At 59.6% G+C, this 25039-nt stretch overlaps 1 protein-coding gene across 2 annotated transcripts in view; it reads left to right on the forward strand.

Annotated features, from left to right (window-relative positions):
- COL5A1 (collagen type V alpha 1 chain) overlaps window positions 1-24127 on the forward strand; it is a 124219-nt gene extending 100092 nt beyond the window's left edge. Inside the window, exons 46-66 of one of the 2 annotated variants that reach the window (XM_081150536.1) lie at window positions 82-189; window positions 1079-1132; window positions 1223-1330; window positions 2221-2274; window positions 3076-3183; window positions 3762-3815; window positions 4109-4162; window positions 5149-5202; window positions 5855-5908; window positions 6663-6770; window positions 6860-6913; window positions 6995-7048; window positions 7995-8102; window positions 9811-9864; window positions 10680-10715; window positions 11100-11153; window positions 11970-12225; window positions 12342-12454; window positions 15314-15382; window positions 18439-18672; window positions 21673-24127. In XM_081150536.1, coding sequence (XP_081006662.1) covers window positions 82-189; window positions 1079-1132; window positions 1223-1330; window positions 2221-2274; window positions 3076-3183; window positions 3762-3815; window positions 4109-4162; window positions 5149-5202; window positions 5855-5908; window positions 6663-6770; window positions 6860-6913; window positions 6995-7048; window positions 7995-8102; window positions 9811-9864; window positions 10680-10715; window positions 11100-11153; window positions 11970-12225; window positions 12342-12454; window positions 15314-15382; window positions 18439-18672; window positions 21673-21819 — 1935 coding nt within the window. In that variant the 3' untranslated portion in view covers window positions 21820-24127. Of the gene's footprint in view, window positions 1-81; window positions 190-1078; window positions 1133-1222; window positions 1331-2220; window positions 2275-3075; window positions 3184-3761; window positions 3816-4108; window positions 4163-5148; window positions 5203-5854; window positions 5909-6662; window positions 6771-6859; window positions 6914-6994; window positions 7049-7994; window positions 8103-9810; window positions 9865-10679; window positions 10716-11099; window positions 11154-11969; window positions 12226-12341; window positions 12455-15184; window positions 15254-15313; window positions 15383-18438; window positions 18673-21672 lie in introns of both variants that reach the window. The other variant, XM_081150535.1, reaches the window with a different exon arrangement.
- The last annotated feature ends 912 nt before the right edge of the window (window positions 24128-25039 follow it).

Below are 25039 nucleotides of genomic sequence, written 5' to 3' on the forward strand. Positions count from 1 at the left end.
ACATTCAGACAGTCCCGACCCCCTTGGGCTGGTGGGCACCAGGAACCCGTCCTCACCCCTGGCTCCATTATGTCCCTGCAGGGAGCTGATGGAGAGCCAGGGCCTCGGGGCCAGCAGGGCCTTTTTGGGCAGAAAGGTGATGAAGGCCCAAGAGGTTTTCCTGGGCCTCCTGGACCCGTGGGACTGCAGGTAACTGTAGAGTTTGTACGGTGGCTTCCCACATCAGGTGGTGCCTGCATCTTTGCTGTGCCCTTCCCTCCCCTTCCCTGCCCTCTCCTCCCATCCTCTCCCCTCTCCTCCACTCCCTCCCTTTTCTTTCCCTCCTCTCTGTCTTTTTGAGAATGGGGAAACTAAGGCGGGGCTCCAGGGACCTCCTGGGCTCCCCCATAAACTGGAATTGCTGCAAATTCCCACAATCCCAGATGTGCCCATGTTGACTTTAACCGGTGACATTGATTTCCATGGTCATAGTAGAATCACTGGAAACTACTGATAAATTGTAAGAAAAGAAAACCACAATGACCTCTAAACATACACCTGGGAATGCCAGCTGCACACACTGGGCACATTTCATGTGCATATGTGTTCACACACACACATGCGCACAGGTCATTTTATTTGACTTCTGCAGAATTGAACCCTGCCGTGTGTATGGGAGGTTTGGGCCCAGCTTTCCCACTTCATTGTACATCACGCTTTGTGTTGAATGTCATTAAATGTTCTTTGAACATGTCATGTGCATGCATCTTTGGAATCATGATTTTTAGTCACTGCAGAGTGTCCCAGCATGTGGTAATGACATAATGAATTCAGGCGCTCCGCTGTCAGCTCATAGGTTTCTGTTTTATGGGAATTGCGATGAGCGCCTTTGTCCACCCATCTTCGTGCATTTCCCCCATTATCTCCTCAGCCGATGCTGAGACCTGGCGTCTCAGGATGTCCTTGTATTAAGTGGCGCCCTTAGAAGAGCCTTCCCGAGGCTCCTGCGCCACTGCAGCGGGGTGCTGGGGGCCAAGGTGATGTGTGTGCTGGGTGGGGCCGTGCGGCCCTGCTCAGCTCCCACCACTGCTGTTCTCAGGGTCTGCCGGGACCTCCGGGAGAGAAGGGTGAGACGGGAGACGTGGGCCAGATGGTAAGTACGGCTGGGACCTGGCCATGGCAGCCGCTTTCTATTTTGGTGACGTTTGCATTTCTCTTTGTTCAATGGCTCTCCTTCTCCTAGGGCCCCCCTGGTCCCCCCGGCCCCCGAGGACCCTCTGGAGCGCCAGGCGCTGACGGGCCACAAGGTCCCCCCGGTGGAATAGGCAATCCTGGTGCAGTGGGAGAGAAGGTGACTCATGCCCCTTAACTTTTATCGTTCTGATGTGCACACGTGTGAGAAGAACCCTGGGTGTGAGTGTCCATGCGCGCGTCCCTGTGTGTGCATCCCGCTGGGTCCATGGAGATGCACAGGCACCCCGCTGCGCTGTTCCTGCCCGACGCATTTTGAAGGTTAGGAGATCCAGAGAGTGGAACTGGGGGCTGTGGCCTCCTGCTAGGACAGCTGTGTGCAGAATTTGCAAACGATATGCCACGAGCAGCGGCCCGGCTGCCTTCTGCAGGATCCAGCCTGAGAGGGAGAAGCATCTGTCCTTTGAAGCTGGTCAGGCCGCCTTCCCGTGGCCCTGGGTCCTCACGCCGGCCCCGGGGGTGGCGATGAGCCCGGCAGGCCCGTGTGTGCGCACACGCGTGTGCACGCCTCTACGCACACTGTGCAGCAGCGTCACGGTGCTCAAGTCTGGCTCCATTGCGGCGCGCATGAGCTCGCACTACTTTTAAAACCTCAATCCTGGCTCCTCAGGCTAAACGGGAAGAGTGGTGCATCCACCCATTTGCATTCCCTGGACACCATTCCCAGAACTTTCTTTTAGACAGCAGCCATTAAGATGAGAGAAGTCTTCCATTTTCTACGACCACAAACCAGTGACCAGCTGCCTCTGTCAGACGCGTCTTTCTCTCAGTGCCCCCACCCCATAGGGTCCATGTCCGTGATCACTGGGTTGTTCACATGCCTCTCCCCACTCCCAGGAGTCGTCAGGACAGTGATCGCTTTCCCAACCCCCACCCACCCACCCCAGGCAGTCCCCTTGCCCTGGTGCCCCACATCAGGGAGCATTTGAAATGCTTGATATTGGAGCCACTGCTCTCATCACCACCATGACCACCGCTTTTCCTCCTTAGGGTGAGCCTGGCGAAGCTGGTGAGCCTGGCCTTCCTGGAGAAGGGGGCCCCCCGGTGAGTGAGTGGGCTCTGGGGGCTGGGAGCCACCATGCCCAGGGGCTGGGTGGGAAGCTCCCACTTTACCTTAGTGTTCCCATCCATGAAATGGGAGCATATGTCCTCTTGTGCTTACCTCACGGGATACTGCAAAAAAGGGAATGCGTGAGCACATGTGTGCATCCAAGTGTGCGTTCCATGTGCATGTTTGTGTGTGTGTGCTGGCTTGTGTGTGTGTGTGTTTGCATGCTTGCATGTGTATGTGTATGTGCAGACAGACGTTAGCAATGAATACCCACACCCAGTGGCTGCAAGCTGCCGTCTGTGGTGTTCTGGGCCCTTCCACAGGCTGCTGTAAATGTGGAATATTCAGACCCCTGCAGGGCAGATGTGAATTCTTTCAGGCCTGCCTGTGGGGGTGTTCAGGGCCCAGGAGGCAGCTGATGAACAAAGATCTCCTGGGCGTCTAGCTGCTCCCTCCACCTGTGAACCACAGAGAGGGTGGCCTCTCGGGGTTGGCACTGCCCACTGTCTAGTCCAGGGGTCAGTCCTTCCCACCTAGAGGCAGTCTCAGCCTCAGAGGACCCCAGAAAGCCAGTGGGATCCTTAGGCCACCTGCTGGTGACAGCGGGGCCAGGTTCTCATGGGGAGTACTGGCAGCTTCTGAGACCCACCGGCCCAGCACCTCGCCTGACAACCTGAGAGAGGACTGCAGCCCTTCCGTGTGATGTCACCGAGGGGCGCACGGCAGGCCAGCGCCTCGTTCTGGGAAACGGCGTGGTCAGCACTGGGCACATGAACACTGGCCCTTTCCTGCAGGGACCCAAAGGAGAAAGGGGGGAGAAGGGCGAGGCAGGCCCTTCTGGTGCTGCTGGACCCCCTGGACCCAAAGGCCCTCCTGGAGATGACGGTCCCAAAGGCAGCCCCGTGAGTAGCTCTGAGATCCCCGGGGCCCCCGAAGCTGGGGTGGGGGCTCTGCGGGTCGATGTCCTGATTCTTCCAAGTGCACTAAAGCTCCTCGGCCATCACGTGTCCTGGGGAAAATTTCTAGTTAGAGGTTTTCACCCAGATACTGATCCCAAGCAGTGGAGGTGAGTGGGGCAGGGAGATGGCCTTCGGGGGTCCCGCACGTGGACAGGTGGCGTGCTAGGATGGGCCCCTTGCCCACACCCCCGTCCTGTGGCCTGCCCTGGCTCGGCGTCAAGAGGGGCTTCTGAGCTGCACATTCTAGAAGCCCAGGGTCCAGCCTGGAGCTCGGGAATGGAAAGTATGGCCTCCAGAGGGTGAGAGGACCGGTCCTGCGTGCCCCTTCCAGGCTTGTTGTGTGACTCAAATGAGATGATGCTCGAACAGGCCTCCTAGGTGGTGAAGGGCACTGTGGTCTCATAATTCTCAGAATGTTCTCGGGGTGGTTGGCAGGGAGGCGGCCTTCACCCAGGGACAGCTGGGCAGTGTGTGCTCCAGGCCAGGTGCTGATGGCCTGGCCATGCCTTTCTCCATTTCAGGGCCCCGTCGGTTTTCCCGGAGATCCTGGTCCCCCTGGAGAGCCCGGCCCCGCGGTAGGTGTTTGAAGCTGCAGAGCCCCTCAGTTCGCCACGGTGCTGACCTGCCTTTGCCAGCCCTATTTTTTCTTTCTGGTGGTGTTTTCTTCATGATCTCTCCTTGGGGCACAGTGCCTTCCCAAGTGGCATCCACACTGTGCCTATTGGATGGAGAAACGTCTCCCTACTTTTGAATGTGCTGTGTCCCGGCCCTACTGTTAGGGTTGGGTTTTGGGGATGGGACTGAGGGGTCAGTGCATGGACTCGGGTGCTGTCCAGGAGACTGAAGGGTCTTGCGTTCATCCCCACAGGGTCAAGATGGTCCCCCTGGTGACAAAGGGGACGATGGTGAACCCGGGCAAACGGTGAGTCTGCCATGACCTCAGTGTGTTCTTGGGATTTGCAACTTGCTTTGTTCATTTCTGAGAAAAACCCAAACCCAGTTACCTTGTAGTGTTGATTCTTAACTATAACTGGGCCATGGGCTCCCTCTGGGGGTCTGTTGAAAGCATGGACCCTCTTCTCAGAAGGAAAATACACACTCAGCCTTGCCAGTGGTTTTGCCCACAGGGAGCTGGTGACCCGCCCCAGAGCCGCCCATGAGCCTCAGGAGTAGCTTATTTCTGCTTAACCGGGTCGATTGTCTCAGACAAATCACATCGGGCCCTTGGGTCGGGCCCTACACCTTACTTGAGGTTTTGAAACATTTCTTCAAGACGAGTCTCTGGGATGGAGCAGACGCCAGTGAGCCTCTGCATGGGAGCCCCTGGGGACAACCCTGAGTCCTCACAGCTCACCCCCCCACCCACATGGCAAATGCTGCTGGGATTTTCAACCCGAGAGCATAGGCCGATGTCACTGATTTTAGGGGAGCAATATGCAAAGGCAGCTTAGGGACACCAGCCCTGAGGACAGGTCCCCACTGCTAAGTCCTAGCCTGGGATCTAGGACAGCACCTGTCCTCCCTGGGTCTCCACATCCACTTCTGCTGCAGGCAGTGCTCTCAGGTGGTGGTGTGGATTGAGCTCGTCACTGAGAGTCGTGGGTGATGGCCTATGGGGTGGGACAGGGCTCTTCCAAACACAGCAGTGAGTCAGGATTCGGGCCAGGCCTCCGCATGCTCCGCGCCCGGCACTGCAATGTGCGCTGAGGTCAAAGCAGAGAACCCCAGGACGCCTGCACTCAGGTCTGGGCGCGCCGGCTCCTAAGACCAAGGAGTCAGGGTCAGGGCTGCCGAGGACGGACTCGATGGAAACTCAATGTGTTCTCCTAGCCTCAGCCCAGCTCAGCCCTGCCACACCTCCGTCCAGCAGACCCCCGTTCCTCAATTCTGTTTTTTCTCTGACTCCAGGGATCCCCAGGCCCCACTGGTGAGCCAGGTCCATCCGGGCCTCCAGGAAAAAGGGTAAATAATTCTGCAAACCCTTCCTCTCCTGCCAGCTTTCTGTATGAAGCCTCCCCCCCCCCCCCCTTGCCTTGGGCCCCAGCGCTTGAAGCACTGACGAGGAAAATGCTTCCATGTGGAGTATATCTGCCACTCGGCTTCCCACCATGTCATCAAATCTCAGACCTGCCGGGTCGATGCGCCTGCTCCTTTTAGGAGGAGCCAAGTGCTGACACCGTCATAATGGCCATCCTGGGAGAAAAACACCCACGAAGCTGAAAAACGCCTTTTTCCCAGGCCTCTGAGAAGCAGAACAAGCTGCGAGGCATTTCTTTGCACGTTGAGTAACTGGCCTTTTGCTGGTGTTGCAAAAACTGAGCTGCTGGGTGTGAGACCAAGAAAAGGTGCCACCCCCCTCCCCCCCAGTGCTCACAGCAGCCAGAGAGCCTCCTCACATTGACCCTGAGGCCTGTTCCAGAGGCCTGGAGTCATTTTGGCTCCATCTAAAGGCCTGCCTCGCCCGGCCCGGGGCCTGGGAGCTACCTCCACGCCCCTCCATTCCCCTCCATGCCCCTCCACACCCCTCCACGCCCAGGCCTGTCTCCCTGCAGACCCTCAGCTCACTCTGCTTCTGTAGCCAACTCATCACGTGTGTTTCTCTTTCCTGTTCCAGGGTCCCCCGGGGCCCGCAGGCCCTGAAGGCAGACAGGGAGAGAAAGGAGCCAAGGTAAGAGCTTCTCTGCATGGCCGTGACTTCGTAGAGCCGATGGCAACTTGGATAGGATGCAGTGAACTGTGTGACCATAGGAAAGTCACAGGGGCAGGGAGGAACTGCAAGGCCTTGGGAGGCCTGGCTCTGTCTGCAGACCTGGGCCAGACGATCAGCCTTCTCCAAAGCTGAGAAAGCTCAGTGGTGGCTCTGGCCACTGGGGTCCAGGATCCTGGCACCAGGGTCTGTCCCACTAGCCCAGGGAAGGGGAGCAGGTGCTGTTGTCAGGAAGACCGGGGTGCTGTGTGACCTCAGGCGTGGTGTCGACCTGGGCACACCTCAGCTGCCTCACCTGGGAGGCAAGGCTACGACAGTGCCCACCGAGGGGCTGAGAAGGTGGCAGTGAGCACACTCATGGGCTGTTCTCCCAGGACCCCGGTGGAAGCTGTCTGGCCCTGAGCCTGCTCAGGAAGTGGTGACCGTGTCCACCACAAGCTCAGGGCCACTGTAACTGCTGTGGTGGCCGCAGACGCCATAGTTGGCATGATCCCTGGGGAATGGGGAGCCCAGCTGGCTGAGGGAATTAGCGAGATGGAGGATTGGCCAGGCAGCTCCCATAGAAATGTGGAAAATTGGGGCACCCCTAGGATATCTGGGGGGGGGGTTCAGGGTTCTTGCCAAGGCTTGTTGGAGTTTCTGAGCAGCGTCCTGGCCCAGGGTGACCAGAGTCTCTGCACTTGGGTCCCACTCTATTCGCCTTGCCGCCCTGCAGGGGGAAGCTGGCTTAGAAGGCCCTCCTGGGAAGACTGGCCCCATTGGCCCTCAGGGGGCCCCTGGGAAACCTGGGCCTGATGGCCTGCGAGGGATCCCCGGCCCGGTGGTGAGTGAACCAGGGAGGCCTGGGAGAGGATGGCATGGGCACAGGGACAGGCATGGTGGGGCTCACACGAGGGGCCCGCTGTGTTTCAGGGTGAACAAGGACTCCCAGGATCCCCAGGCCCCGATGGCCCCCCCGGCCCCATGGTGAGTGCTGCCCCAAGGAACCCCCAGCAGTGGTGGAGGACGGGACTGGGAGAGAACCTGACCCTAACCCTCCTCCTGCAGGGTCCCCCAGGACTCCCCGGCCTCAAAGGAGATTCTGGCCCCAAAGGGGAAAAGGTAAGGTAGCACTGATGCCGCTGCGGTTGTGATCCCGGGCCCTTCACACACACACGGTGATTTCAAACTCAGTGCGACTGAGCCGTCGCCCACATTTGCCGAGTGCCCACTGCAGGCTGGGCCGGGCACCCGAGGGCAGAGACGCAGAGAAAACAAACCTGTGCCGGTCAGAGACTCAGTCCCTCCCTCAGCTGGGACCCATGGGGCCCACACGGCGCAGAGGTCCCAGCTGCAGGGCGTCCAGGATCCAAGAAGCAGACACTCGCTCTGATGTGGGTCTCGGATCCTTCCTACGGGAAGTGTGCGGGGATTGCAGGGGCAGAGCCTCTCGTTTTCTCTCACTGGGGGTGATTTTCCTGTGCGAATATTGATTATTTATAAATGTAAAGCTCACTTAAAAGCCTGATAACTGTATAGAAAGAAGGCAGCGTGGGGTCTCTCTCTTTCTATGTTAACGTCCACCCCACCCCCTAATATAACGAAAACTGGAGGAATCCTTCCAGAACTTTCTACAGGCTCATATAAAGTAAACGATCTCATGTGAACATATATATAGGGTTTTTCTTTAAAAAAATATGAATATAATGATAGTCTTTGTGATAGTCTCTAACTCCCTCTCCACGTGGCCCGTGAAGCCTGTCTCGCACATGTTTACCACGGAAAAGTTGGAAAACGCATCTCAGTGACAAGATGGGGATGAACAGCGTCACCCGGGAACTCCTTATCCCTGGTCTGAGTGTGGGACTTCGTTTCTTAGGGTTTTTCCATATCCGATCTGCTGTTGTGTCCCCGACCTGCCCGTCGGGCTTCTTTCTGTTCCAGGAGACGTTGGTTGGTGACTCGGTGGCACCCGGTGATGTGGCGTGCTGCCCCGTCTCACTGCCCCACGTGGCTGGACGTGAGGCTCTGCCAGGGCCACCGCCCTTCACGCCTTTGTTTCCAACAGGGTCATCCAGGCCTGATCGGACTCATCGGCCCTCCGGGGGAACAGGGTGAAAAGGGCGACCGCGGTCTCCCGGGCCCTCAGGGCTCCTCCGGCCCCAAGGGAGAACAGGTGTGTGACGTGCCCCTCCCAGTGAAGCTCCTCGAGGGGAGCAGAAGCATCTTAGAACCCTGGCTCTCTGTGCACAAAGGCAAGGTGTTAGAGCCAGGGTGGAAGGGCATCCTCACATCCCCCGGTCCAGACAGGGACAGCTTGCCAGGTGCACAGGGAGCTGGGACAAAACCGTAGCCTGGCCTGGGCCCTGACCGTGGCAGGCGCTCCCTGCTTATGGCCGCAGTGGCCACAGAGGTGCAGACACCTCACACCATCTCTGCAGGAGCCTCTGACCCAGCTCATTGGCCAGAAGGTCGTTGGCAATTCTAAGGGGTGTTTGCCAGAGACCTGGGGCGGGCTCCCACCCTGGCCCCAAGTGTGCACACCTGGCCCTGCCCTGCCCTGGGAGCCTCTGTAGCTGATTGGAGTTTGCAGCCCCCGCGAAGCACAGTGAAGGAACCTTAGCCCGAGAGTTCCACCCGGCCTGGCACCTATGAGCTACACACAGCTCTGCCGGGAGGGCAGGGCGCAGGAGGACCCGTGGCCCCCGGGGGTGATGTGAGCCCTGGAGGCAGACCTGCCATCTTTGCCCTTCCCCACCTGAGGGCCACAGGCCTCATCCCAGCCTGTTGATCACCGCATCCCAGGCCAGGCATGATGGGGGCATACATGTGCCCTGGAGCTGTGCCCACATCTGGCCTAGAAGGGGACAGACTGGAAGGGGCGGAGCCCATGGGGCAGAGAACAAAGTAGAACCATCTTTGGGCTGCATAAGGTTGTGGGGTGGCGTCCTTGGGAAGCCGTGCCTCATCCACCGCCGTTCCCCCCTTGCTGTTGACCATTTCCCCACTGCCCAGTGTCCCCAGGCCATGATTGTGCTCTCAGACAAGAGCCACAGCAATTGTGAGAATTAGAAAGATGTCCAGGGTGCCTGCTGCCAAAGGGAAGCTCCCTTCTGTGCCCTCACCCCAGACTGGTCCTGGCGGCATTGCTGATGGGAGGTGCTGCCCAGAGAGTCTCTGTGATTCTCACAGTGACCCATGCCCTCATCCCCCCACTCCCTATCTCCCATCCCTGTCCCCCCATCCCCTTCCCTGCTCCGTGGACATAAAGAGAGAAGGCACCAGCCTCCGGGGAGGCATCTGATCTCGTCTCCCTTCACCCTGGCTTAGCTTCACCCCAGGGGGGACCCTGAGGATGGGGCTCCAGGTGAAGTGAGCGTCAGGGCCCTGTGACTACCAGCTGGCCTGGCCGGTGTGGAGGGTGGGGCTGGTCAGAGGCTGCAAGCTCCAAGTGTGGGAAAGGCCATTGAGAGGCTGGACAGGACAGATGGAATAGACTGGGCACTCCCTGCCCCGTCCCCTGGGGTCTATGTTAGCGAGGAGACCCGCCCCGTGACGGAAAACAGCAAGAGGGACCCAGCCAGGACGCCGGATTGGTTGCTTCTGTATCTCAAACTAGAGCATCAGAAGGTATGTCTCACTGCGAAGTCACCTCCCCGTGGCCGTCGATGCTGGAGAGGTCCTTCCCGCCGGCCTGGGCAGCCATGCGTGGGGATGGCCAGCCTCCTGGTGGGCATTCAGGCCCCCCAGGCCCTGACTTAGAGTCGGAGGGCAGCTGTGAGGGGAGACACGGACGTGGGTTGAGATGTGGCTGTGTGGACAGAACACGAATTTCTTCCATCGCCCCTTGTCCCCTGGTAACTGTATTTTCTGCTCCTTCGCAGGGTATCACTGGTCCTTCCGGCCCGATCGGCCCCCCGGGCCCTCCTGGCTTGCCGGTGTGTATCTGGGAGGGGTGCGTGGTCCCCCGGTTGGTGCTGGGAGAGCAGGGAAGGGGTGGTCCGGCCGTGGGCCTCTGTGCGGCTGGAGAATTACAGGGCTGTGTGAGACCCCAGGATTGGGGCCCCTGGAGTGGATTCACTCCACAGGGGGGTTCCGAGTGATAGAAGCAAGGAAGTAGGGGCTCTGGCAGGGGGACCTCTATCTCTGGGCAGCTCTGGGAACATAGACTTTCCCCTGCAGGCATCTGGGGGAAGTGAGCGTCCTCCTCAGTCCAAGCAGGGCCAGCCTGGCCCGGACCTGAGGGGCTGGGGCACCACACCCAGCCAGGGCCTCCCATGTTGCCACAATACTCAGTCCTATAAAGTCATCCCCCGCGGCCTGGAGCCTTTACCTGCCTAACCCAGCCAGCCTCCGTGCCCACCTGGGCCAGGGCCTGGGTCCACGTGGCCAAGGTGTCCCCCGCTGATCCGAAACCGGCCCCAGCTGCCAGCTGCCTGCAGGGGCGGAAGGCTCTGTGTCAGGGCCTGAGACCAGCACACACTCTTCCCCCTCTGACTCTGGCTTTCCTGCTGGAGAGGTTGGGGGGCCGACCTGGGGCAGACAGGACCCTCCCTGCCTCCGTGTGGGTGAGCCGCACCCCAGCCCCTTCCCCATCTCCCAGTTAAGCAAACGCAAGTGTAGACTCCTGGGAAGGGGGACATGGGCACCAGGAGGGGTGAAGGCCTGGCCAAGGGGGACTGTGGGTTTAAGGTGAGTGCCTGGAGGTGAAGGGGCCTCGGGCTCGCTCATGCTCTTTCCCTACTCTCTGCAGGGCCCTCCTGGTCCAAAAGGTGCTAAGGGCTCCTCGGTAAGTGATGCCCACCCCTGAATGGGCCCTACCGCCTCGGGGGAGTGGGGTGTGCCCCCTGGACGAGACCCACCCTGGGCACCCCCTCTCCCTGACTCACAGTGGTTGGTCAGTCAGGCTCCTGCTGAGCTGTCCTGAGCTCATCTCCAGCCCAAGTTGTCTCTGACCTAGAGGTTGGGCTGTTGCTCTCTGCCTTACAGAAAGGACCGTGTCCCCCTAAGTTCCCAGCTTGGGGGTTACAGAGAGAGAGGGGAGCTGTCACCCTACCTGGCACGATAGACTTGTCCTTCCATCTTCTCCACACAGGGCTGCTGAGGACCCCAAGGGGGATTTAGGTCACAGCAGGCCTCGGTGGTCACAGTTGGTTCTCTTCTTTTTCCCTAGGGTCCGACTGGCCCGAAGGGTGAGGCAGGCCACCCAGGACCCCCCGGCCCACCGGTGAGCAGCCTAGAGACTTGGAGGTGGGGGTGGGGTTCTCCTAATGCTGAGAGCATCGCGGGAAGATCTGTGTGTGCGGTTCACTTTCCGAACTTTATGGGACCCATGGCAGTGGAAGGGTGGGACCTGTCCCTGGGATGGAGCTGAGGGAAAAGTCACCCAGGCTACCTCCCCTGGGAAGTCTGGCTAGCCAGAGAGACAGAGAGAGGGAGAGATAGACAGAGGGAGGAAGAGAGAGACAGGGAGAGAGGGAGAAAGCAGGTACATGTATGCGCACGTGTATCTGTGTGTGTACCTGAGTGTGTGCGTGTGTGTACGTGTGGGGTGGGCCACACTAGACAAGGCCCTAAGGTTCAGGATGCAGCCCCACAAGCCGGTGGTATCATGGGATGCCCCCCTTTGGCAGTGCAGCTGTGACTCCTGTCCCTGTCCTTGGCTGGGGCCTCCTGACACAGCCCCAGGAAGACAAGGCTTCTCGCCTTGCCAGCATTAATGCAGCCCCACTGTGTGCAGCCCACTGTGTGCTTTGAGCCTAGCTGAGGACAGACATGGGAACACCAGGCCAGGCTGTGCGTGCTGAGGGCTGGCTGTGCAGACAGACAGGCGGGTGGGGCCGGCTGGGGCAGGAGCTGGGCCTTAGGGGCACCTGGACTCAGGTCAGAGGAGGCGCTAGGTGCCCACAAGGCCTGGCAGGAGGGATGGGTGTGGAATGTTCCTGAGGCAGGGAAGAGAGAAGAAAAGAGTGTGCAGCCATGGACAGGTGTGTGCAGCCCATCCGCCCTGTCCCACCCACCGCTGCCCCTCTCCCACACCCAGGGTCCCCCGGGCGAGGTCATCCAGCCCCTGCCGATCCAGGCGTCCAGGACGCGGCGGAACATCGACGCCAGCCAGATGCTGGACGACGGGGATGGCGAGAACTACATGGACTATGCGGACGGCATGGAGGAGATCTTCGGCTCGCTCAACTCCCTGAAGCTAGAGATCGAGCAGATGAAGCGGCCCCTGGGCACACAGGACAACCCTGCCCGCACCTGCAAGGACCTGCAGCTCTGCCACCCTGACTTCCCCGATGGTAGGGGCGGCGGCGAGCAGGGCCCCGTGGGGCAAACTAGGGGCCAGGACGGGGCACAGCTACCACTGGAACCACCCAGGGCGCAGTCCTCACGCCTCCCACCCCCCACAATGCAGGTGAATACTGGGTCGACCCGAACCAAGGCTGCTCCAGGGACTCTTTCAAAGTTTACTGCAACTTCACGGCCGGAGGGGCCACGTGCGTCTTCCCAGACAAGAAGTCCGAGGGGGTAAGTGCCTGCCCCATGGTCGCTTCCTTCCCACAGGCGCCAGGTCCAGGGCCTAGCCCTTTCACAGATGCAGCTTTAGGAATGAAAACTGGAAAGTGGCCAGTTTCAAATTAAGGTCCTTGTCCAGAAGTATCCCTGAAGGTCCTTCAGGAGGATTTTTAGCAATGGGCCGGGGTTAGTGCAGCCCCAGGTAACAGAAGTAGATGGACCCAAGCTCCCGTTTCCCCCGCCATCCACGGGTTGGTCAACTCCCTCCTAAAGTGACTCCCTGGTTTTGACCTCAGACCAGCCTGAAAGCCACGGGAGGGCTTGGGGGCAACAGTGACCCAGATGCATCTTTGAGAAGCTGGTGTTTCCCCTGAATTCTCGGCGTCCGTTCCTTTTGCAGTGTTTGCTGCTGGCTCTCCTGAATGCAGTCAGAACTTTGGTAAAGAATTTTCATTAGGGAGGCTCAGCTCCATTGAGATTTTGTGAGGGTCACTTTAACACTTATGTCTGGTCTTCCAGAAGCCTCACATCAGTGGTGGGAATTGATGTGTGTGTGGACAGTGTGAGCGGGTGTGTATGTGTATGTTTGTGTGTGCAGACAGGCATGTGGATGGTGTGTGTGTAGACAGGCGTGTGGATGGGGGGGTGTACATGGGGTACATGGCAGGCGTGTGTTGCTTTTTGCCATGCGTGAGTCGGAGGCTGGGCCCGCTTTGGCCTAGGACAGGTGAGGAGGACAGGGCCTCTAACGGGGAAGGTCACGGAGACGTCGGCCTCAGTGCTCTGTGCATTGGCCTGAACAGACCTGCCTCCATATGTCCCTCCTCGACAGCTAGCTGTCCTGTGACCAGGGTGGTCGGGTCCTCGAGGCCATGTTTGCCGCGAGGGTTCAGGCTCGGGCCAGCAGAGTCAGCAGCTGCAGGCACAGCTCCCCAGTGGGCTCAGCACCTACATGTACTGTCTGTGGAGAGAGCAGCTCCGTCCTCTGGGCACAGCCCCATCCCTAAATCTTGCTGTAGCCCAGGGGAGCTCTAGCACCCCCAGGCTGGAAAGCCCAGCTCCCAGGAACAGGGGGTCCACACTGACAGGGACGATTTAAGGACCTCTTTTTCATGTGCACACTCCCCCAACCCAGAATTTGAAACCCTTGGGAACCTGCACTCCCAGCAACAGACCCCCCAAGGGTCAAGAGAAGACTCAGAACTCAGGACCTTCCATCGGGCAGAGGCCCAGGAGGAGAATCAGGGGGAAACGACACTGTTTCTCTTCCTTTTTGTCACTGTCTGTCCTCTGCAAATGGCCTTGCTGCCGGACAGCTGGCAGTACACCCTCCCGGGGCCCTAGCTGGTGGTGCAGCTGGGCGGACAGTGGGCTGGGTGCTGAGCGACCTCCTGCCCATCCTCTTCCTCTGCACGTGTGCTGACCAGCCAGGCATCCATGGCTGGGATCCTCGGGCTCAGGCCACGCCACTGCCTCATGCAGGCAGAGACCCTCTGCCCCGTCATCGGGACCACAGGGGCAGGGGCTCAGGCAGAAGCTGGGGTGAGGCAAGCGCCTGCCCACATCTCTCATCCTGTCCCTGAGGAGGCCACACCCTGAGCGTGTCACCACAGCTGCAGATTTGGAAGCCAAAGCAAGAGGGATAGAGGTCCTGAGGGGCCGGAGGCAGCCTGGACACCCTTGTCCCCCAGCTCCTGCCCGAGGCCAGCTCAGAGGAGAGCTGGGGAATGGGGACAAGAATCTTGACCTGGGGCCCAAGCAGAGGCCCTGTAGGTCCTGGGGACAGGCTGTCCAGTCTCTGTCCTATGGCATGTGGATCCACGAGCAGCTGCGGCTCTGCACCTCTCCTTTGGAGCTGGCCACACAAGGGTGTCACTCATTCATTCATTCATTCATTCATTCATTCACTGACTCCCCTTCCATTGATTCCACAGCATTCCTGCTGCCTCAGCCCCTGGCAAGAGCAAACTCCGAATGGGGGCCCCTCCCTCCCATTCGGGGGACAGAGGCTGTCCCTACTGAGGACACCTCTGCTTCGTGCTGGTTTCTCAGGGACCCACGGGAGGAGCTCAGGACAATGCTAGTGCTGCAGGGGACCCCCCCCCACCTGGGTCACTCCTCCAAGAGAGGACACCTTACCACACACACCACATACACCACACAGACGCACATCACACACACACAGCACCCCCACACACCTGGTCCAGCTGTTTCACCAACACCCATGGGCACTTGCAGGGTCTCCTGCCCACCCTGGCCCCAGGTGGAGGCCGTACAGACGGAGCCACACTCCTCAGCGCCAGGGCTCGTCTTGCCCTGAGCCCATCAGCAAACGTTGGCTCCTATTATTATCATGGTCATCCCGGCCTGTGACAGTCCATTCACTGGTTCACTCGTTCACTTATTCGGTCCACAGGCACTTTTGAGCAGTTACTAAGGGCCAGGCCGTGTCTTCGATGCTGGATAAACTGATAAGATGAAGCAGGTGCTGGCACCTGGGAAGCACCAGGGCTCCTCTGTCCTTGTCACGGTCAGCGGCGCCTCAGCTCTGGGGGCAGTCAGAGGCACCCAAAGGAGCCCTTCCTGGCCAGTCACCGCCGCCACCTCGAGCGAGGGCAGGACGGGGCGGCCCGCGGGGCAGGAGGTGTGTCTGCAGGACGAGGCGTGTCTCGTGGAGGCGGGAGAAGTAACCCTGTCCTTCTCTGTTTCTCTCCCTCTGCCCCCGCCCTGCTCCACGTTTAGGCCAGAATCACTTCTTGGCCCAAAGAAAACCCGGGTTCCTGGTTCAGTGAATTCAAGCGCGGTAAACTGGTAAGGCGGCTCCGCCCCCCTGCAGCTGTCCTTTAAAGCCGCCCGTTTCCTATCTTACAGAGTAAAATGGCCCGCTGGCCCAAAGAGCAGCCTTCCACCTGGTATAGTCAGTACAAGCGCGGGTCCCTGGTAAGTGCCACCGGCGCTGCCTGCTTGCCGCACGGCCTGGCTCGCGGCTCTGCATGGGACTCACGGCCGCCGCGGCGGCCCCTGCTCTCGCCACCCCCGACCGCTCCGCGGCGCCTGACAGCGGACGCATCGTGCTCACCCCGCCGCCCCCACGACGGTCCCTTTCAGCCTGGGAGTAGGCGAATGGTTTTCCGCTCCGTTGAGGGCACGGGTTCAGGACGCCCAGAGCCACAGCTGCCGGGGACTGAGACCGAACAGCGGGAGCAGAGGGCTTCCTCCTGCTCAGTCCCAGAGGCCAGTCCCAGGTCACTGAACCACTGGGGTTCTCTCCAGGACCCAGCCCGCGGGCCCCTCCCCGGCCAGAGGGCCGTTCTGATTGTGCCCAACTGTCCCTGAAGTCTCAGTTGCATCCCCAGTGCTACATCAGTGTCTGTTTCAACTTCTGGGAGCCGGTCTTAAATAATCCCTCCCAGAAATGAAAATACTTGGCGTCCCTTGGAAAAACAGAGTGAGACGCTTTTCTAGCTGGTGGAGAGACTGGGCCTGATTGGTTTGTTCAGGCGAGGCCGGAGGCTGTGATGCACAGAGGAGCCTCTTTCCTGGGCTCCTCGGGAACTTCGGGGGGCAGAGGTCTGTGCCCTCTTCCTAGCAAGTTAAACGACCCAGCTTCCAAAATGTGGTCTGTTCCGAGTGTCGTGACAGCCCACTCTGCTTCCTGTGGTCACCTCCTTGGGTCTAGCCGTCCCACCCCTAAGTGGCCCTTGAAGAAGGTCCTTTCTCCCTCAGAAGCCAGCGCTTGGGCTCTATGGCCTCACACCTGACCATGTGCCATAGGTCCCCGCCCCCCAGCTTCTCAGGGTGGGCACAGAGGCCATGGTCCCCCCCACGGGTTCACAAAGCAGTGGCCTCCAGGTGGCTTATGCCCTGTTGCACATCTGAAGACCCTTCGTTCCTAAACCTCAAGGCACCTCCTGGCTACTTATTAATATCTCACGCCCTGGTCATCTTTATTTCCAAGTCACCTCAAGTCTTTGCAGGCGCCGAAGGCTCGTGCTCACCTGGCCACGTTTGTGGAGACTTCCTTTCTGGCCTCCTCTCTGTCCTGCTCTCTCCCCTCCTCCACCTCTCATGCTGTCCTCAGAAAGAGCTCTGGCACACAGAGGACCTGAAGGGGATGCCCACACAGGGCAGGACCCAGTACCCAAGCTGGGTGGGCAGAGGGTCAGGGTGACGGGTGCAGGAGTCAGCAGGGAGCCACCCAGGGCCAGGGGAGGCAGTGGGGTCCTTTCTGCAGCCGCATGGCCCAGCCTTCTCCAGACATTACGGAACCTTTGTTTGGGCCACCAGCCCCTCCACCTTCTGTCCTGTTTCACAGACAGTTGACCAAGGATGGAGGTGAAGGGACAGTCCAGGGGAAATGTCAGCTTCTCTTTTGTATTTCCCACTCATTATTTCTGCCCCTCTGTGACATCGCGAGTGGACAGGACAGAGATGCTGCTCCCTCCTTGAAGGAATAGGGGTTTTGTCTGGGCCGGGCGGCCCCAGGCGAGCCACGTGACGATGACAGTGCAGAGGCCTTGCCCACAGAGGGCAGGGTGTCATGGTGGGGTCTGGGTTCCAGCATGGGGCTCTGCTCAGCACTGGGAGCTTCAGGTCCTCTGTGTCCAGTCGGCTGCTGCCTCCCCTCCCCTGCATGCGTCCTTTCTCGAGTCAGTCACGTTTCCTCCCAGAGGAGCACCTGATGGCCCCGACGGCGGTTGGTATTCATCCCTCTTCCCTAAGGTCCTCCCGTATGGTGCCCAGTTACCACATGAACAGCTGGCGGGGGCCGGTGGCTCTGGGCTCCCCTGCCCTGTGGGAAGGAGCTGATCCAGGCCTGGCCCCACCCCCGTCAGCCCTCCAGTTACATACACAAAATAAGCAGACAGGGTCCATTGAAATTCTTTGGTGTTCCGCACGGCTCTTTCGGGGTGGGCCAGGCCGGTCTCAGACCCTGACGTTTGTCTGTTCCCACAGAGGGGACAGGAGGAGAGACGTGCTGTCTCGGGGTTAAGAAGCAGCTGCGTCCCCTGGCAGTGTCCAGGGTTCAGAAAGCTGGCGTTTGCAAGGGGCTCGTGTCTCGGGATGCCATGCACGAGCAGGAGAGCCCAGTTTTTGGATGTCTAGTGATGCTGGAGAAGTCACTTGAGAACAAGCACACCTTCCCCAGGCTGCCTGGCTCAGGCTGGGCAAGGCTGACCATCCCGGCTGCGCGAAGTCCTGTCTGTGCTCCCCGGATTCTGTGCCTGGGCAGGGGCAGGGATAGTTGTGCTGGGTGCCATCCCAGGGCCCTCCTGTGGCTCCAAGAGGGTGCTGGTCACCCCAGCCTTCTGATTCTTTGCCATATGGCCCGTGACCCTCCCTCGGGCCAGCCTTCCTGCCTGCTGGCCTGAGTTACTCCCCCGGGCATTGCCCTCTCTACCTCCCATTCTCATGGCCTCTTGGCCCAGCATCGTACGTCACTGACCCTCAGCACACAGTTTTCACCCATTAACATAATCTAATGAGCACTTTTGCCAGCCTCAGGGCACAATGAAAGGGATGGTCTTGCCCTCAGAAGGCTCACAGTCCAGAAAGGGCTGCCTTCTAGGTACCAGGTGCCTAGGACACATGCTCCTGGGGTCCAGTGCTGGTACAGAGGGGACTTACACTCTGATAGACCAGATGAGGGGTAAGTGTACCTAACCCAGAGAGGCTTCCTGGAAGAGGAGGCACATGCATTGAGCCCTGAAGGATGAATAAGGTTCAGCCAGGCACAGAGGAGTGGGTGAGTTATTTAGGTTCCTGAAAGAAGTGAGGCATGGCTCACTCTATTCCAGGGAGCCCACGAAAGCCAATGCAAGCTGGCCTTTGGTGCTGGGCATGTGGCCATTTCCAGGTGGTGCCCCTGGTGTGGTTCATGCTGCAGAGAAAAAAGCTGGTGGATCAGGCTTGCGAAGTCTCGGCTTTATCCTGGGGCTTTGTCAGTGCAGTGTGTCCCCTCACTGCTGAGCACCTTTCTGCCTGTCCCCCCGCAGCTCTCCTACGTGGACGCTGAAGGCAACCCCGTGGGTGTGGTCCAGATGACCTTCCTGCGTCTGTTGAGTGCCTCCGCCAACCAGAACATCACCTACAACTGCTACCAGTCCGTCGCCTGGCAGGACGCCACCACGGGCAGCTACGACAAGGCTATGCGCTTCCTGGGCTCCAACGACGAGGAGATGTCTTATGACAACAGCCCCTACATCCACGCCCTGGTGGATGGCTGCGCTGTGAGTGTCGCTGTGGGCTCTGCCTCCGTGTGGCAGGATCCATTCACACCTGAGCATTCATTCATTCATTCCTTCAACACAAATTTACTGGGCACGTACCATGTGCCAGGCCCGGAGCTGCACACTGGGTGCCCTGGGGCCCCAGACGAGGGGCAGCCCTCAGGTCTGCACATCCAGGTGTGCGCTGTGTTCACATCCTATTGAAACCCTTAGACATGTTCTTCCTGGGGCCTTTCAGAGGCTGGAGGTGGGGGCACCAAGAAGCACTGTCTCTCTGGGTCTTACTGTCACATCCCGACCTCAGGTTCCTGTTCTCTTCACCACCAGTTCTTCAGAGACCGTGCCCATAGCCCCACCCAGGCCAGATCCCATGGGGGACCAGCCAGTGTGGCTCCACCCCTGGCAGGGCCAGAGCCAGCCCTGCGCCCGTGGAGGCCCTTCTCTGTAGGCTCCAGGCTGGTCACCTCCTGGTTAGGAAGCTCTCCCCGCCCACGTGAGCCCAGCTGCAGACAGGCCCTTCCACAGATTCCGGGTGCAGTAAACCAGCTGTGACCCACCTGGTTCCTCGGGTTCTGGACGTCCCATCAGCTGTCCCCCAGCCCACTCTGAACAGAGCAACAGGCATCTGGCAGACCTGGACCCAGTGTGTGCCAGGCCGGGGGCATCCCAGTACCAAACTGCGTCCTTGTGCTGGATCAGCCAGGGCTCCCACCCCTGGGTCAGTCCCCACCGCAGGTGCAGGCACAGGCGCGCCCTCCCATCAAGGCTTCGTGGGATTTGGGTTTTTCCTTTACGTCTGCTGAGGAGTCTGCACTGTGCAGGCCGGGCCAGAGTCCTGGGACGGGGCTGCGAGCAGGCTGGGTCAGGTGGAGGCCAGAGCGCGGTGCTGACCCAGAGGGCTGGGCGGCAGGGTAGGTGCCGAGAGCAGACCTGGCGGACCCACGCCCAGGTATTGCCTGGTGCCCTGACTCGCCCTGGGACAGGCTGTGCTCTTAGCCCTGGGAAGCACCCACAAAAGGGTCTAGTTATAACCTCCCCGGGGGCTGCGTTGGGGATGAAACGGCAAGAGCGAGGCCAGGGCCCCCTGAGCAGGCTTCGTGGAGTGCCCGGCCTCTGCTCCCTGCTCCCCTGCTCCCGGGTCTGTGTGGGTCCCCGCTTCAGGTCTGATGGCGGAATGTGAGGGACTTGTCCCCGTTTAAGGTCAGAGGGACCCAGTTCCTGTTCCTGACACGCACCCCTGGCTGCTCCCAGAAGGCCGTGAGGCAGAAGTAAAATTATCCTCACGCCTCTGCCTCCCACGGGTGAGGGTAATAATAGCACCTGCTTCCCAGGGGTGTCCCAGGAATACATCCAGTCGCCAAAAAGGAGCTGAGAACGGCGCTCGGCTCGGGAAGAGCCCGGTAGAACCCCCGCTCCTGGGACTATTTTTAGGCAGCACAGCCCACTAGCAGAAGGCGGCGATGTGAGGAGACATGAGGAGCCCCATAAGGGAGAGGCAGGACCTGGGGACCGAGCCTGGGGTCTGGCTTTGAGCTTCCTGGCCTCCAGGGCAGAAAGGGAAACCCCCTGGTTGACCCAGTCCGTGCCATCTGGGAAAGAGAGCAGAGTCTGTCTTTGAAAAAGAGAGATGATCGCTCCAAACAGAGTAATGTGCTGGTGGGGAAAGCTGGCTCCGCAGGCTGGCTGGAGGGGGACTCGGGGGGCGGGCTGGGCTGGGCAGAACAGGGAGGGGGTACCGTGACTGCGCCTGCAGCAGCCAGTGCTCCGCTCGCCCCACCCAGCCCCCAGAACTTCAGCCACAATGTGGAGAGTCACCCCCACCCACCCGTATAATGACACAGAAGGCCAGGCCTGCTGGATTCACGCTGTAATCAGCGCCCGTGAAATTGGGATTCCCGCCGGGCCTCTGCAGCTGACTGACAGGCTGCCCAGCGCCAGCCTGGGAAGAGGCTCAGTCACCTAAGTCGCTGTTTGTGAGCCCTGCGCACCCTCAGGGGCCACTGTTGGCCTCTGATGGTTATTCATGCCTCAGGAGTAACGGGGTAACGAAGCAGCTTGCGAGTGGCCTACTTAAGTCCACCCCCTTGGAACGCTCTGGACATTGGACCAGTGGGGCCCCATAAATCCAGGAGAAATCACCCCACCAGTTCAGCAAACTCCCCCACCCCCTGGGTGAGGAAGAGAGGCAGATGGGGAGAAGTCGGGCACGGCCCTGCGGGTCCGCTCGCTGGCGTGGGGGGGGTGACGGGCGGTCAGGGCCATGTTAGCCTCACGCTAAGTGTCCTCAACAAGCAGAGGTGAGTGCGGGTGGCTTTCTGGACCAGGCAGTCCTGCGCCTTCTCTCCCCATATTCTGTGACACACGGCCCAGCGGGTGAGGGACAACGTCTCTCCCGGGACAGCTCTGTCACCGCTCTGAGGCTCACCCTCCTAATCGGTCGGGTGGCATTTGAGTCCTACCCCCAGGTCAAGCTGAGGGTGAAGCATCCGACACCTGGTCTGTGCCAGGGCAGGAACTGACTGCCCAGCAGGCCACTCCTCCCATGCAGCCCTCGGCCCCGGGCCTCCCTTTACCCAGTCCTCCTCTGGGCCCAGCCTCCCTCCTCTTCTTGCCCTTCTGAGTCCCCTTTCTTCTGAGTGCGACCAGCCTGCCGACACCAAGGGCAGGGCTGGCAAGCAGCTGTTGCTGTCTTGGGGTACTTCGTTTTTGAACAAGGAGGCCCTGGTTTGGGGGAGCCCGCAGTCTGGCGGGGTCGCCTTGGGCAAAGCCTATAGTGCTACAGGGGTGTCCCGCCAGGCAGGGGGATGAGGTGGGTCCAGTGGCTGCAGACCCTGCCCCAGCTCTGCTCCCGGCTGTGGGGGGAACTGAATGGGACACGGCAGGTGAGGCCTGCTCTGGGCGGGCGCGTTGCCACCAGACGGGGTGTGGCGGGTGTGGGACAAACCCGAGAGGCCCTGCCCAGCCCCAGTCTGATGCACCTGCCTCTCCTGTCCCCCCTAGACCAGGAAAGGCTACCAGAAGACGGTGCTGGAGATCGACACGCCCAAGGTCGAGCAAGTGCCCATAGTGGACATCATGTTCAATGACTTCGGGGAAGCGGCACAGAAATTCGGATTCGAAGTGGGGCCGGCTTGCTTCCTGGGCTAGGAGCCGCGAGCCCGGCCCCCGCGACCAACCTCGTGACCTCAGCACGCCGCCCGTGGGTGTCCTGGACAGTGAAGGCCCCTCGTCCCGCCCCCGACCTCGTCTGCGCCTCGGCACTCTGCCGGGCCGCACCCCAAACCAGAGAGAGCAAAGGGAAAGAGCCGTGTCCCCACCTCGGAGCCGAATCACATGACCTAAATGTCCCACAGCATCTGGGCCCCAAACCCGCTTTCTCCAGCCCGGTTCTGTCTACACCGCACTCCACGGGGAAGGGAGCGGGCCACACTTCTTGCCACCGAACTCGCCGACCGTGCTCGTGGAGAGTTCCCAGGGCTGGGAGTGGGAGGGGCTGTGGTATTTGGAGATGAGTTCTTAAAATTCAACTTGAAGATATGTATTCCCCCTGACCTTCAAAAAACGTTCCAAGGCAGCCGCGTAAAGGTCACCCCTCTCCCTCCCCCACCCCGAGACTCAGATCCCAGAACACGGTCCCTTCACAGGCCAGATGTCACTCTTCACGTGCCTTCCAGTGGATTCCAGGTGCTTCTGTTTTCGTGAGTGTTGAGTAAATATTTGTTTTGTATTGTATTTTCCTAAGTGTTCGGTGTCCCTGACTTTCAATCACGCAGGCAAACCCAGCTCAGTCCCACTGGGAGAAGGGGCCGAGGGCGGTGTCCACCCTGTATGCAATCTGTCCAGGGGAGACCCAGGAGGCCCCACCCCTACCCTTCACAAGAAGGAGCCATAAATTGGAAATTTGCCCAGAGCATCGAGAATTCAACCGCCGTTGAGAAAGCAGGTGCAGTGCCCCTTCTCCGACAGTTTTTTTATTAGCTCTGGGTTGTTTTCTTAATGGAGAAGAAAGCAAGAGTTTTACCTTCTGCCTTCTCTACGGGCACTTAGATTAAAAGGCAGGCGGAGCGAGCCAACGGCCTCCCCCGCCGCTGGTCTCCCCGCAGAGTGGGAGAGGGGCCGAGGCGGGAGGCCGCGTTTTCCGCAGATGAAGGTTAAGTGAAAATTGGTGCTTATTTTACACTCTCTTTGTGGTGCTATGTGTTTTGAGATCCTGAAGGCGACCCTGGCTTGGTCGTGCCTCACTCTCCCACCTTCCTCCACACTCCGGGTTTCTGCCAAGGACGTTAAGACGAATGCCCGTCCCCTTCCCTCCCGCTGGGCACTGGGCTCACACCCCAGGTGGAAGCGCGGCCGCTCTGAGGCCCGTGACCGGTGTTCGGTTGTGCTTCTGTGGTTTGCAGACACTCACACACAAGGCACGAGGCTTCCACATCGCCTACGGTGTCACGATAGCAGATCGTATTCGGTTCCGAGAGTTTGTGGTGCTAACTTCTGTGTTTGTCCCAAAAGCGGCGTCGAAGCCGCTCAGGGGTCCCCAGGCTGCCTTGGGCGCGGCCTCCGCAGACAAAGACACGTGCAATGAACTTTGCGAGTCTCTGCCCGGCTGCCAGCGGGGCCCCGTCCCACACACGCGATTTGGATTTCTACCCGCGACCCCCGGCGGCTCGGGAGCGCGTCCCCTCCCACGGAGGCACGGGGCTCCGTTCCGCGGGCGAGGACCCGAGGCTGGCGGGGATCGGCGTCCCTTTACTGTGAAAAGCTGCCCTCCTGCAGCTCCCTTTCCTTCCACGACGGGAGAAGCAAGCTGGGCCCCAGGGCCCCGCGAGGCCCCCTCGGGAGGAGCCGTGATGTGTTCGCAGCTCTGGTGCTGTCTTCCACCCGCCCCGCCCCGTCCAGCCGTGGTTCCCGTTTAGGAAGCCACCGCACGGCCACCCAGGAGAGACAGACCGCCGCCCACGAGGATCTCCGAATGCCCGTGGAAATCCAGTCCTGCTCTTGCCAAAGAAAAGTCTGGCTTCGAGAGACTTTTGAACCCAGCAGGCGCCAACGACTGCCACGTTCACCCCTTCGAAAGAAACGCCGTACCCCAGGCTGCCTCGCGTACCCTGTGGGTTTCTCTAGGTCATGTGATTCCCGCTTGATTTCTCATTCCTCCCCCCTTTCATTCTGTCGTTTTCTTCCTCTGTCGGTCCGCCCTTCCAAACTGGTGTAATTTGTACTGAAGTCAAGAAGTGTCCCATTCTCCCCAGGCCACTTAGCTACGGTATATTGCAATAAAATTACTTCTATATTTGCAGAAATTCTTTTGGCGGAGTTTTATTTTTTTCCTCCTAATCTATATCATTGGGCACATGCTGACGAAAAGAAAAATCAGAAAACAGAAAACCTCTGGTAACAACTCGAGGACGTTAGGCCCTACTTAGACTATAATGTCAAGTGACACATTGTACATTTCCTAAAAGTCCAATAGACGTGTTCACAAGTCTTAACTGTAATGCCCAGGAAAGGGCATTTTAAACTATTTTAAACCTGTGTAAGAGAAGAATAATTGTAACAGTTTTCAATAAACCCAGTTTACTGTTTCCACCGTAAACACATGTGATTGGCTTTCTTCTTAAGTGTGGCCAGAGCCGTCCCTGCACCTAACTTGCGTGTGAATCTAGTCACAGGACAGTGGAAACTCCAGTGCTGGGAATGGTCCCCGAAAGAGGAGAGCGGGCATTGCCCAGGCCAGCTGCCCACGGAGCTCTTCCCCCGAAGAAGTGGCAGCGGGCCTGCCTGGGATCGAGTTGTTCCCCGGGTGTCGTTAGGATGGGGTCAGGCGCAAGCGCGAGGCTTCCTGGGGAGTTTCCACAATCCTCGGGCGTGCAGACCCGGACAGTGCACGTGCCTCACCCTCACCTGGGAGCTGGACTCGGGCCCTGCTCTCCAGGCCCCAGGGTCACGTCCCCAGAGATTTATCAGCTTCCCACACCTGAGCCGGGTCTTCTGGAAAAGTGAGTTGAGATAATGCCTGGCCTTTGCTCCCAGTCTTGAGATAGATGAGAGGGTGCCCCAGCCCGGGTCCCAGCTGCCCAAGTGAGTAGAGAGGAGGGCATTCTACTTGTAATGAGGTGGGCACATCTGAAGAGGCTGGACTCATGGCCAGCACTCCAGAAAACCACCCAAAGGTGGCCAAGTCAGAGCCAATGCCCGTGGATCCATCCACAGGCTGAGGGGTGGTGTGCTCAGAGCAGGCTGGAGTGTGCAGGAGGAGGGTGCCAGCTAGCCTGGGTCAGTGTGCAGGAGGAGGGTGCCAGCTAGCCTGGGCCAGTGTGCAGGAGGAGGGTGCCAGCTAGCCTGGGCCAGTGTGCAGGAGGAGGGTGCC

This window comes from Miniopterus schreibersii, assembly GCF_964146895.1.
Source record: "Miniopterus schreibersii genome assembly, chromosome: 11".
NCBI classification, from domain to species: domain Eukaryota; kingdom Metazoa; phylum Chordata; class Mammalia; order Chiroptera; family Miniopteridae; genus Miniopterus; species Miniopterus schreibersii.